A 14,264-nucleotide genomic window follows, 5' to 3' on the forward strand; every position below is an offset into this window, starting at 1 on the left:
CAACACACTGTTTACGAATTTTTATATAGAAACAATGATTTTACTTGATTCTCTTACATAACATGGAAAAGCAAGAATGCAGCCTGCAAGCACTTGTAATTTTCCAGTTTACCTGAAGTTTATTGCTTCTTAATTCTGTGTAGGATCTGGGCACAGTTTTGCCTTACCTATGAGGAATTCTTCTATCTAGGCTGAAGCGACGTGTTTCTCGTATTCTTTGGTTTCTGTCCAGGCACAGCGATCTTGAGCAGGAAAATTCTGTTTTTCCCACACACTAAGCCTCACCTCCTACAGATAAAGGATAGATTGTCCTCACTCTGAATACGAAGTAAGAGCTGTTCCTGTACAACAAATAAAAGTACATACATACATAAGATACAACTTTTATAAATTCTATAGAATATAAACTAATTTAAAGTTACATAAATAAATCAGTAGTTCACTGTGAATATTGTAGGAGAAGGGAAGGTCTAGGAAGGAGGAATTACAAAACAAGAGGATATTTTGAGAGTAAGTGACTTGTTATCTTTGTTGATAATGATGATGTCTATGACAATATTTGTAAAATTGTACTTTTCTGTGAAGATTATAATTTTTTAATTTAACGTCATTAAAGATGGTACTAATTATCACATGCTCAATTCATTAACAACAGATTTAGAAATAGATCAAATACATGAAGGGTCAGAGACTCCTGAATATATATATGAATGAGCCCTATTTCTATATTTTTAGGGAAATACTAGAATACAGCAAAATAATGACAAAATTTTATGACATGAAGGGAGTTTATGCCACTATGCATATTCTATTAGTCCATTTTCACACTGCTCTAATGAAGTACCTGTGGCTGAGCACTTCATATAAAAGAGGTTTAAATGACTTACTGTCCTGCGTGGCTGGGGAGGCCTCAGGAAACTTGCAATCATGGTGCAAGGGGAAGCAAGGCACATCTTAGATGGTGGCAGTTGGAGAGAGGAGCTGCCACACGCTTTTAAACCAAGCCATCAGACCTCATGAAAACTTACTATCACCAGAACAGCATGGAGCAATCGCCTCCATGATCCAGTCAACTCTCACCAGGTTCATCCCTTGACACGTGAGGGTTAAAATTTGAAAGGAGACTTTGGTAGAGACACAGCGCCAACCCACATCGCATGTCCTGCTGTGTCCCGGAGTTGGTTTAGAGATCGAGTGTGTCCTGTGAATAGGAACAGTGACACCAAGCTCACCGCATGAGTTGTAGTTTATGCCATGCAAAGGCCAAGAGATCTCAACCAACATTTAGTCTGAATGTTGTGTCTGATGGTGCCACACTCTCAGACCAAGTGAATACAGGAATGTTAATTATCTCCACTTTCGGGGTGTCCACTGGGAGCAAGGCAGGTCTCTCAGGAAAGTTCGAAATGGCTTGAGAGAGCAGGGAAGGAGATCGCCTCAGGGTTTTTATAATGGTTTGGTGCTGGAGGCAGAGTGAGAGATCCTACTCACAGGCGGGGGTTTATAAGGTTTGAAACTCCCACTGGCATCAAAAGAGGGAGTTTCTGTGATTTCTAACTGATTCACCTTGTGTGGTAAAAAAGAGATGATGGAGGAATGTGCCTAAGTGATCAGAAGTCACATACCAAACAATAGTGAGACGACTTACTCTATGTAGCAACTATAAAAATAATGAACAAAAAAGGAGATAAGTCTTCAATATGGGGAGAAAAAACCATATTTCCACTGTATTGTAGTTGCCTGTTTGTTTGCACTTTTTTCCAATTAGACTGGAGAGCAGGGACCTTGTCTTTCCTCTCTATACTCACAGGACCTAGTACCATGCTCAGTGTTTGCAGAAGACTAAGTATGTAAGTGAATGAATAGAAAAATGAAAGAATGTGTTGTAATTACTTACAAATGAAGACATATTTAAAGGTTTCCAGCCTAAAAGTTTGACCAAGCTTGTTAAATATAGCCAACAGAGGAAGATGGTAATGTATGTGAAATATATTTTTAAATGTTGCATTGTTCTTTCCTATTAAATATGCAGGAGTTGGAGAGGTGCAGTGACTCCTACATGTGGCTGCACCTCATAATTGTCTAGGTGCCTTACTATCTTATTAACTGAGTTTAAAAAGAAGTGAACAAATAATACATACACTTGGCATAAAGTGAAAATTGAGTGTATTATTCCTCACTTCCATTGTACCTCCCTGGAAACAACCATTTCTATCAGTTTCTTGTGTAGCTCTCCAGATATATTTGGAAGCATATGTATCCATACATTTTCTTACCTGAATGAGCCCGTGTTATAAACTCTATGTTGCATCTTGATTTTTTAACTTAACAATATGTCTTAAAGATTATTCCATATTAACACATATAGATCTACCTCATTTACTATGATGGCCACATGGTATTCCATTATATGGCATCTATTACATATGTATGTAGGTAGTAATCCATTGTTGTTACAAGCAGTGTTGCAATGAAGATCAGTGAATGTATCTCTTTGAATACATGGACAAGTATGTGTAGGATAAATTCCTAGAGGTGGTATTCCTAGGTCAAAGAGAATGTGCATTTCAAATTTTGCAAAATTGCTCCCCAAAGAGGCTGTATGGATTATATTCTACCAATGGTATGAATAAAAGTACCTATTTCCCCACATTTTTGTTGGGAAAATTAAAAAAAAATAAAGATTCTCAGACCGTCACAATTCTATGGCTTCCAAAACTTCTAGGACCAGTCCAGGGACCTGCTTGATTTAAAAGTATCTCAGAAAGTGAGATGTTATCAATATTTAAATTTCACACTATTTCACATTTCTGTGATTCTGACTCAGAAGGTCTATGGACCTTCCTTTGAAAACCACCAGGTTGGTGCATAGCACTCCGTATGCACCTACACTAGACACTGGCTTCCAGATCCTGAAGCCCTTCCCCACTAATAAACAAACAGCTAAGAAGTGGGGAAGTAGTCCGGGTTGAAAATAATGCTCTGGCACCTTTTGCTTGCAGATCTCCTTTTTCTGCCTTGCTGTGTTTTCCATTTTGGTCTTAAGTCTCTTTTCTTCTCAGATGAATCACTCAGAGCTCAACCTCTTCCCACAGGTTCACAAGAATGTACTTTAAACATGTACTCTTTGAGGACACATTCTTTGACGAGTGCTATTTTGAAGATGTAACATCAACAGATACCTACTTCAAAAATTGTACCATTGAATCAACCATCTTTTATAACACAGGTAGGTAAGAAGATTAACAGACTGAATAGACTGTAACAAGAGACAACTAGTGTTGTCCAAGAATCAAAATGCTCAGGCATGAACTTCAGGAGTAGGAAAGTATCATAGATACAAATGCCAAGCCTTGGTGGGGAAATGGATTTTAGCCCCAGGCATGGCACAAATTAGGCGCACAGCCTTTGCTAAGACATTTAATTTATCTGTGTCTCAGTTTTATCACAAATGAAATGGAAACAAAAGTTCTAGCCAAATATCCTCATCTCAGTGAGGCTGATGCTATACGCGAAGGGTCTTTGGTACGAACGAAGGATGACACAAATAACAACTAGCATTCCAGGAGGGCTGCATTTTATGCAGGAATGCATGCATTCTTGAAGACCTTGCATAATTTGAAACTTGCAAAATGCAAGACTCATGTTCTCACAATAATAAATGAAAGGGGAAAATTACATCTGTTCACATTTTGTGCATAAAGTGAAATACGAAGACTATTTTAATATCATACTATTCCAGATTTCTGTGATTTAAAAAGTCACAAAATTCTACCATTTCACCGCTTCTTGTTACTTTTACTACCCTCATTATAAATTAATAACATACCAAGTGAAGTTGGGGTATAAGGAAACCAACTGAGCTTCATTAGGGGGCTTTACCTACATTGTCTCAATGGAGAAATGTACTAATTTTTATCCTTCTTTTATAGCTAAGGAAACCAAGTTAAGGAAATCAAGACTTAAGCAACTTGCTCAAGGCCATGGTTAGCAAGTGGAGGGAGTTTGGATTCATTCCTCAGTGGTTTGGCTGTAAAACCTGCAATCTTTCCACAGAACTACTTGCATTATGTCCAGATCTATGCTTTATTTTTGGCATCAGCAGCAAGGGATCGTTTATATAAGAACATCTTTTTCCTCTATGACATCAGCCTCAAGAGCTTCAATATCTGGTCTCTAAATATTCTGGACTCTCTTAATAATTCATTCTGGCACTTACCTTCCTGAATTTCCTTTTAGACTGATCTTGAAACAATGATGAGTTCCAGAAGTTTCCTAAGTGTCATTAAAAACTGGCATATCATTTTATGATTTCAAGTTTGAATGATGCCTCCTCATTTGAATACTCTGATCATGGAGATTCTTGCAAACACATGTAGTCAGGAAATGTCAGAGCTGGGAGAAGCAGTGGAGATGATCAGGTGTACTCTTCCAATTGTGTAGATATTTTAGGTAGAGCCTCAGGGAGGTTAAAGAGGGTCAACAGCAGGGCCAGTTCCCCAAATGCAGGTTTCTGGGGATCCTGTTTAGGACTTCCTCTGTCAGAACAGCTGATCTTAGAAGGTGTCAGAAGACTTGCAAACTGGTTCTAATGCCAATGGCTTTTATTTTTTAAGAATGTTCAGGTTTTGGCACAGACCACAGCAGGGGCTCTGGAGTGATTGGCTCCATCTGGAACCAACTCTCTTGTGTTCTGCTTCCCTATGCCAGGTAGCCTCCAAGGAGAGGCCTAGCTGTCATGGTCCTCAGTGTCTCAGTGTCACCTGATTAGTACAAACAGGACTGTTATCCAGCTGGAGAGTTTTTTTTTTTTTTTTTAAAGACAAAGTCTCCCTCTTTTGCCCAGGCTGGAGTGCAGTGGCATGACCATGGCTCAATGTAGCCTTGACCTCCTGGGCTCAAGTGATCCTCCTGCCTCAGGTGCCAGAGTATCTGGGACTACAGGCACATACCACCCCACCTAGCTAATTTAAAAGAAAAATTTATTTATTTATTTATTTAATGTAGAGATAAGATCTCACTATGTTGTCCAGGCTGGTCCTGAACTCCTGAGCTCAAGTGATCCTCCTACCTCGGCCTCCTAAAGTGCTTGTATTACAAATGTGAGCCACTACACCTGGCTGAGAGGGTGCATTTTTAAGTCTCTCAGTGTTAGTTTAATTCCCCCTTGCTTTTAGGAACTTGAACAGGTCATTACATTTTTGAAAGTTTCTCTATTCATCCATACCTTGATGACATGACCACATATTACCTTGACTTTGAGGCTGTCTGACTGGCAAAGGCTACCACAGCCTGCCTACAGGAGGGGGCAGACTTCATCCCTGCCTCTGCCTTTCTCTCTCCAGCTCCCTTGCACTTACATGAACCGAAAGTTTCCTTCTCTCCCTAGACCTCTACGAGCATAAGTTCATCAACTGTCGCTTTATCAACTCCACCTTTCTGGAGCAGAAGGAGGGCTGCCACATGGACTTGGAGCAAGATAATGACTTCCTGATTTACCTCGTCAGCTTCCTGGGCAGCCTGTCTGTCTTACCCGGAAGCATCATTTCTGCCCTGCTCATGGATAGAATCGGAAGGCTCAAGATGATTGGTCAGTTGTCAGCAGGGTCACTTCTGGGCTCCAACGCACTGGGGTAGTGACTTTCAAGTGTATTAAAGCAGGGAAATTTTCCCTTTTATTAAGTAATTATTGCACAATAAACCCAACAAGTAAGATCGCACATGGAGCTATAGAGCCAAGGATGCGTGCCTGTAGAAAACTCCAGAGCTCCTTGGAAATAGTCAAGAATCTTTGGTCTAGGCGAGGGATTTTTGTTCATTTCCTGACAGAGAAATTCTGTGACAGTCATTTAATCTATTAGCACTTCAATAAGGGTAGTAATAATATCCACCCTGTCTCTTCATCAGATTATTGTCAGAAAAATATATATAATGGTCCTGGATGATGGTTTGATGTTTGAAGGTAAACTGTATTACTTTTATTATTTAATAGCAATACCACTTTAGGCTTTGGAGTTGGACAGAGCCATGTTGAAGACATCATCGAAAGGCCGTTTGACCTTGAATGTGTTCCTTTGCTTCTCTGGACCTCAGTTTCCTTATCTATAAGAGAACGATTTCCACTTCTAGCTGGTAGGGTATTGTGAGAATTGAACATGAGGTACCTGTAATACTTGGCACATTGTAGGTTCTCAAAAATGGTAGCTATATTCATGTATGCCTTGCCTCTTTCCATCGGGACTTGCAACAATTTGTTACAGAAATACATGCTATGAATGGTAAACAAGAAGCAAAATGTACACATTGAGGACCAGGGAAAATGTAAATTAGAATATGAGTCAAGGCCAAGGGTGGGGAAGTGGACAACATGTTATTAATAAACATGCCATTAGGGACCTGCCTTAGGGAGGTCGTTGATTAGGAAAGTTAATACGAAGATTCCTAGCAGCAATGTGCAAAACGAAACAAAATAAATCATAAAGTCATTTTGTTGGAGAAGAGGAAATTGATCAGGTCTTCATGGAAAGGAATTCTTTTTCTGGCATTTGGCTCATACTGAATATCACTATTATAAATAGTAGCATGCATATGCAGCATGGTGAGCATGAGAAGTGCCTGTGACTTCAGCTTTTTAATCTCGTGGTGAGGGTGGAGTCATCTCTTAGGTATGGCAGACTTCATGTTCTCCTCTCTTAGAGGGAGTGCCTGGTTAGTCCTGAGGCCCTATGGAGGAAAGGACAATGGCTTACTCATTTCCGTGACCCCTGTGTCCAGCGCAGTGCCTGCAGTAGAGCTGACACTCAGCAATGCTGCTGAACTGACCAGAACAGATGAAAATGGCCTCTTTCCTAGGTTAGCTCCAAACACCAAGCTTTCAGCAGAAGACACTACAGGTTGTCATCTTAAAAAAAATTTTTGGCTGGGAGTCAGGTGGCTCCATCTCTGCCAAGATTAGCTTTATGTGTTGACCCAAGTCAACTTCTTTGAGCTTCCTTGAGCTTCCATTTCCATTGTTAAAATAATACCTCTGTTTGCCTCAATGAGATAGGGGTATGAGAGCAGATGTGACACTTCTGCCATTTGTCACCAGCCTTATGAGTCCCAGAGTTTACCAGTGGAGTCTCTGGTCTGTTCATGAAGCAGCTGAGGAAGTTTTGGGGGAGGCAGGGTTATAAGGATGGGGTGGGTGCCCATGTCGACGAGAACGTCCCACCACCTAACGACCTGCCACATGCTCCCTCATGGAAGTAGACTGAGGGCGGTGTGGCTGGGCACAGGGGCAGGCGGAATGGTGAGACAGCAGACATCCTTTCCCTCACCACTGAAGCCCTTCTTATAGTGAATACATCACAGATCAAAACAATTCCTATAATGCTAAATAAAGGCATGCTCTCCAATGAGAGATCTAGAACTAATATTTAATCATTCTTTATAGCCTACTCTCTTGTGAATGTCTCTGTTTTGTTTCTGAGCTAGAGGCAAGCTTGTTAAGAGCTCAGACAGGGCCTTCTTTGACTCTCTGCCCTTCAGTCTTTAGTAAAAGGCCTGACATGCAGTGGGTCGACTGTGATATTGGCAGTGCATGGTAAAGATGAGGTGCTCAATTAATACCTATTTCACTGGGATATGGGATGTGGGGGAACCACTTTGAAATAGCCCTATCCCCAGCTCTCAGACCAACCCCGCTAGAAAATCTGCAAGCACATTTTTGTTCTGCTTAATCTGCTGGGCTCTTTGTAGTGTACAAGTCATTTCTTGTTATCAGTGGAGTAGAAGTTTTCCTGATTAGGCTGTTACCCACTCATTTATTCATTCAGTAACATTTATTTATACAGTACTTATTCTCTCAAGGCTGGGTGGGAGGCAATGGGAATGCAACAGTAATTGAAACAGACAATATCCCTGTGCTTATGGCGCAAATGATCTGTTGGGAGAGGCAGACTTCAACTAGAAATTTCATTTACCTCAACACTATGACATGCTTATTATTACTGAATATTATTAATGTTGAACATGTGTTCAATATTAACGCATTGAACCCTCACGATAACGCTATGAGGTAGGCACTAATTTAATCAACACTTTAGAGATGGTGACAGTGAAACAGCTCACAGAAAGGTGAAGCAACTCACTCATGGTCACACAGGTAGTACGCAAGCCGGCATTTGCACCCAAGCCTCCCAATTACAAGAGGAATAAGAATTATAGAAGTGGAAGTACACTGAGCCCTGGGGACTTATAGTAGGAACATCTAACGGAGTTGAAGGATCAGGGAAGGCCTCCCTGAGTATTAGCTGATTTGTCAGATGATCATGTTTTGTGGTTATCAAGTGTTTGCCAGCATTTACTGTAAGCCAAGCCCCGTGGCTGGCCCCTCTGAGGGATGTATGGATGTACAGGGTATTGTCTACAGAGCACTTGGGGTCCTAGGCATACCAGTTTCCCCTGTTCTAGTTCTCTCTTAGCTTTTGGAAAAAGGTTACCAGGCACCTGCTCACAGCCCTACCGCTTCCCAGAGTGGGCAGGATCCAGTTGGGCAGTTATCATTTCCTAGTTCATCAGCAAGGATTGGCACTAGTCTTGCAGCCCCAGGTCTGAGGGTGACACTCCGGGCTGAGGCCCATCCCTGGGGAGGCATTTCTTATTGAGGCCAGGTCGGTCTCCGGCTTCTTGCCAACTGGAATACCTTCCTCCCTCAGGGTCCTGGTGCCTGGTGGGGCACTCGTGCCCTGTGTTCCGATTGGTTGTTTGAGACCTGCTTCCTTCCCACCTTTCTGTTCACCCTATTTCCACCTCATCGCCAGTCACTTTCCTGGGCTGCAACCTGTTTTGCCATGTTCTGCATCCACCTTGGACTTGGAGCTTGCATACCCAGTTCCTCCGGGCTGAACTTACTGGATTTGGGCAGCATTTGACAGTCTTCTTTGGATGGGATCTCCTATTAGCTCTATAAGGGCTGTGCTGCTCATTTTCTGTTCACTCCCATCCCCACCCCAGAGACCTGAGCTGCACTTCTCCACGCTGCTGGGACCCCTGCGAGGCTAACCTCGTGGACTGCATACTTAGATTCCCGGAGGGGAAAAGGGATTCACCCCAGATAGTTCTAGTAAGGAAACCTTACTCATAGGGCTTTTAGAGGTGTGGGCAGGGTTGTGGAAACAAATAAGGCAGGTGAGGCACCCAGACACTAGCAAAAGTGAGAAGCAGTTACCACCTCTATGGCTATGAGTGCAAGGGGGAGCTGTTGCACTCACAGAGCCCTGTGGGGGCTGGAACCATGGAACAAGAGCTACCTGGGAGGAACTGGGGTCTCGGAGGGATGCAGCCATTGCCAGAAAAGGCCTTCTACCCCAGGGGAGGAGTTGGGAAGAGGTACTCCAGCCACTTTCCCCTCCCAACTGATAAGAAAGTCCATGGGGTTAGTGAGTAGAGAGTATTGTTCACAGAGCACATGTATAGAGTACAGAGTATAGAGTAGGGCTGAAAAGGGCAGGTCAGATCTCTGGGGTGGGGATTCTGGTAAATTCAGAATAGCACCGCCTTTCTTCAGGTTTCCCTTCAGTAGCCCATGTACAGGTGTGTTCTCACCAGGTTATAAGTTCCATAAAAATGGATTTTTTAAAATTATGTTTTTATTTTCAATGGATAAATTATAATTGTGTATTTTTACGGGGTACAATGTGATATTTTGATGCATATATATGAGGTGGAATGATTAAGCCAAGCTAATTAACATATCCATCACCACACATATATATGTTTTGTGGTGAGAATATTTGAAATTTACTCTCAGCAATTTTGAAATATACAATACATTGTTAGTAACTGTAGTCACCATGCTATGTAGTAGATCTTGAAAAGTGAGATGATGTTTCTGTGTCTGGCTTACCCCATGGACTGTATCTAGCATCCTGCCTTCCAGGTTCATCCATGTTGTCCTAAATGGCAGAATTCCTTTCTCTTCTCTTCCCTTCTCTTCCCTTCTCTTCCCTTCTCTTCTCTTCTCTTCTCTTCTCTTCTCTTCTCTTCTCTTCTCTTTTCCTACCTTCCTCTCTCTCCCTTTCTTCATTCCCTCCTTCCTTTCTTCTTTCCTTCCTTCCTTTCTTCCCTCCCTCCTTCTTTCCTTCTTTTTCTCTTTTTTTTTTGACAGCGTCTTGCTCTGTCACCAGGTTGGAGTGCAGTGGCGCCATCTCGGCTCACTGTAACCTCTGCCTCCCTGCTTCGAATAATTCTCGTGCCTCAGCCTCCCAAGTAGCTGGGAGTACAGGTGTGCACCACCGAGTCTGGCTACTTTTTGTATTTTTCGTAGAGACAGGGTTTCACCATGTTGGTCAGGCTGGTCTCGAACTCCTGACCTCAAGTGATCCACCCACCTTGGCCTCCTGAAGTGCTGGGATTACAGGATTGAGCCACTGTGACTGCCAGAATTCCTTTCTTTTTAATGTCTGAATAGTATCCCATTGTGTATGTAAACCACATTTTCTTTATCCAGTCATCTATGGCCACTTAGGTTGACTACATATTTTGACTATTGTGAGTAATGCTGCATTGAACAAGAGGCACAAATCTCTTTGACATCCTGGTTTCAAATCAAGACTGACGTTTTGTTTTTGTTTTTTGACTGATACTGATGTAGCTCAAGCACCTAGAACAATGTCTGGTACATAATAGATTCTCAACAAATGCCCCTATCTGCCCTGTCCCATCATTCTGAGCTGGGCAGCACCTTAGTGTGGTGACTTCAGAAGCCTTTCTAAGTCTGGTGATCTGACCCATGCAGAGGGCTCTAATGCCATGGCTGGGATGCCATGGGAGGGTTCCAGCTGTGCTCTCTCTGTGTGGAGGATGAACCTAATACTTCAGGTAGCCTTGGCTTCAGGTGTACCAGTGAGGCTGGGAGATGGGATGAGAACTGTGAGTGATAGCCGTGTGCAAGACACAGGCCTCATGTTTCTTTTTGACCTTGAACTCCCTCTGCAGGTGGCTCCATGTTAATCTCTGCAGTCTGCTGCTTCTTCCTGTTTTTTGGCAACAGCGAGTCTGCAACGATCGGCTGGCAGTGCCTGTTCTGTGGGACAAGCATTGAGGCCTGGAATGCTCTGGATGTGATCACACTGGAGCTGTATCCCACCAACCAGAGGTCAGTTCTTCCATGGGCTTTCCTCAGGGACTGGTTTGGGTTTCTTTGGTCAGAAGTCTACCTGCTCCCTGAATCTCATGCTGTGCATGGCCATCGTGGTCTTTCTGCTGTTCCATGAAACAAACGTCTCTTACGTTGAGCTTCTCCTGCATGGGGGATGGCATAGACCTGAAAGTTGGCAGGCCAGGGCTTGATAAGGTTGGAAGGATGGCAAGAAGCAAAGGATGGGAGCAGACTATGTCCAGGAGAAGGAAATAAGAGTGAAAAGTTGGCAAAACCATATGTGTCATGTAATCCATAAGAGAGAACAGACCTGCCAATGGGAGATAAGGCAAAGAAGTGAAGAACTGAAATAGCACAGGGGCAGGGAGGTAAATAAAGCTCAGGAGGCAGCATGAAGTCCAGGGAATCTGCAGAGAATGTGGCAGGGAGGCCCAGGGGTCACTTTTATTTTGCACAGGTCATATATGGGAAGAGGCCTGATTTAAAGGCATAGGGTGAAAGTCATTACTTAGTAATTGTTTTTCTTTGTGGAGGGGAAATTGTGAATTTTAAGGAAAGAAGATAAGAGGCCTTGTGTTCAAAAAGGAATGTGAAATGGTAAGGAAGGTGGGTAAATGAAATTCTGCAAAAACCTTAGTGATATTTCCTAAATTGGCGACAGAGCTGTTGGGATATAGATAACCAAGGAAGAACACAATGTGTCATATTTGGAGCCCCTCTCATTTCAGTCAAAGAACTGCTAAGTTTTACACAAAATAACAGGAGGACAAATGATTATTATTTGAATATGATGTGATTTTACATCTAGGAAACCTAAGAGAATTAACTAATGAGACTACTGGAGAGAAAAAGACAATTTGGTCAGGTGGTCAGTAATAAAACTAAATTATGTATAGGTTTTAAAATATATTGAAAAAGTTAAAGACACAATTCAAATCCATTTAATAACAGGAGACATCATAAAATAATTAGGGATCAACTTGACAAGTGAAACACTTAAATGAAGAGAACCATAAAGCTTTACTAAGAGATATTTTTAAAAGACACATAAGAGAAGATAAATATATGCCAACTCAGTGACTTGGGAGGCCGAGGCAAAAGGATTGCTTGAAGGCAGGAGTTTGAGATCAGCCTGGGCAATATAGTGAGATCCCATCTTTACAAAATATATTAGAAAATTAGCCAGGCATAGTGTCATGTGCCTGTAGTCCTAACTACTCAGGAGGCTGATGGGGAGAGCTGCTAGAGCCCAGGGGGTTCAAGGTTATAGTGAGCTAGGATCACAACACTGCACACCAGTCTGGGTGACAGAGACAGACCCTGTCTCAGAAAATGTATATATTTATAGATTATGTATTTATATATAATTATGATAATATATAATTAATAGCACATAATTAGTATATTTTTATTATATATAAATAGATGTATATATATTTAAGAGACAAGATATACTTAATTTGGATAAGAAGATTCAATCTTACAAAAATGTCAAATTGTATTTAGATTTTTTCTAACATAAAAGAGTTCATTCAAAATTCAACAAGTTTTTTTTCCCCCCTGGGAACTTGAAAAAAGTTTATTTTAAAAAGTACATATGTTAAAAGATCCAAGAAAATACAAAAACAAAAATACTAAGACAAACAAATGAAAAAGACTGGGTTGGTGATTATAAAGGTACAGTGTGGTACAGTTATAGACAAAAATGAAAGAAGAGTTTTAAGTACAAAAATATACCCACTTTCTTAATACACTTGTGGTATGAGAAAGAAACATTTGATTTCACTTGGGGAGAGGTAGTATTGGGAATATTGCCTCTGCATACAGATGGGGTCATGAAAGAATAAATGATTAGTAATAGTTCTCACTGGAAAGTGGGATTGAAAGATCATAATTAGGATTAGGGTTTGCTGTGGCTGACAGAAACCTCAAATACTTTGCTGTGGTCTTGAGAAGGTTAAGCATTGCATTTTTTCTTTCCTGAAAATGTCTAGGGTGGGTGGTGCAGGCTCTTTCTATCTCATTGCTTTTCATTGCATGGACTCACCATGGTCCAAAATGAAACCATCTGTGTTCCATCATGAAGCAGGGTAGAAGGAAAAGAATGAAGGGGAACAGAGCAAAAGGCCCACCCATAATGTCCCTTAAGGAAGCTTCTTGAAAACTGCCGCCACTTCCACTTACATCCCATTGGCCAAAACTAAGTCACATGGCCATTCTCAGCAGCAAATGAGTCTGGGAAATGTAGTCCTACCTTTGGGGCAATGCTATTTGGGGGCAACTGGCAGTCTCTGCTTCAGGAGGGTTGAGAATGTTAAAAGGGGGAACACTTACATTTTCTGCTTTGCATACTTCTTCATCCTTTCAGGATTTCCATAGTAAGCATGTAGTACCAGTAAAAAAATTTTAAATATATATCTTTGGAAAAAAACAAAAAAACAAAAAAGAAAATCCTTTGAAGAAAATACTTCAAAATATTAACAGAGGTGATTGTCTCTCGGTGAAGAGGTTAGATATCCATTCATCTTTATATTATTCTGTACTTCCAAATTTGACTACAATGAGAATGTTATTTTTATATTTAGGGAAAAAAATTCCCTTGTACCCCTCTTCCCCCTGCAATAAGGAAAAGAAAGATTCCAGTCCTGTTCATCTAATGAGGTTCAGAATGTCAGAATTATTTCCATTCTTCTTCTTTTACAGAGCAACAGCCTTCGGCATTCTCAATGGATTATGCAAATTTGGCGCCATCCTGGGAAACACCATATTTGCTTCTTTTGTTGGGATAACCAAAGTGTTCCCCATCCTTCTGGCAGCTGCTTCTCTGGTTGGGGGTGGCCTGATTGCCCTTCGACTGCCAGAGACTCGAGAACGGGTCCTGATGTGAACCATCTATGGGAAAAGGAAAGGTCAAGAGAATCTTGTCCAGGACACTAAAATGCATCCACACTTCCTGCCTATCACGGTCCAGAGGGCACCTCGGATAACATGTGAGGAGAAGTTGACTTTGTGACCCCTAGTTTAGGACCCACTTCAGCTGTCAATATGTTTGTAACTCAGGTGACTGTTTTGGGGGTGCCCTGAGCCACCCTTAGAATCACAGAGCTGCGTGTTTAACTTC

General features: G+C 41.6%; 1 protein-coding gene across 1 annotated transcript; it reads left to right on the forward strand.

Annotated features, from left to right (window-relative positions):
* Nucleotides 1–2,973: 2,973 nt before the first annotated feature.
* Nucleotides 2,974–14,030, forward strand: LOC139358367 (synaptic vesicle glycoprotein 2B-like). Its single transcript, XM_071078911.1, has 4 exons — nucleotides 2,974–3,229; nucleotides 5,390–5,590; nucleotides 10,981–11,140; nucleotides 13,847–14,030. Exons 1-4 carry the CDS (start codon nucleotides 3,106–3,108, stop codon nucleotides 14,028–14,030), a joined length of 669 nt encoding a protein of 222 aa, XP_070935012.1. The 5' UTR covers nucleotides 2,974–3,105.
* Nucleotides 14,031–14,264: the final 234 nt, after the last annotated feature.

This window comes from Macaca nemestrina, chromosome 15 (genome assembly GCF_043159975.1).
Source record: "Macaca nemestrina isolate mMacNem1 chromosome 15, mMacNem.hap1, whole genome shotgun sequence".
NCBI lineage: Eukaryota > Metazoa > Chordata > Mammalia > Primates > Cercopithecidae > Macaca > Macaca nemestrina.

Excerpts from the sequence above, each read along its gene's own strand:
- LOC139358367 (XM_071078911.1), top strand. The coding sequence starts at position 3,106 with ATGTACTTTAAACATGTACTCTTTGAGGACACATTCTTTGACGAGTGC. Across the intron at positions 5,591-10,980 it reads CGGAAGGCTCAAGATGATTG|GTGGCTCCATGTTAATCTCT; the intron begins GTCAGTTGTCAG and ends CTCCCTCTGCAG. Across the intron at positions 11,141-13,846 it reads CTGTATCCCACCAACCAGAG|AGCAACAGCCTTCGGCATTC; the intron begins GTCAGTTCTTCC and ends CTTCTTTTACAG.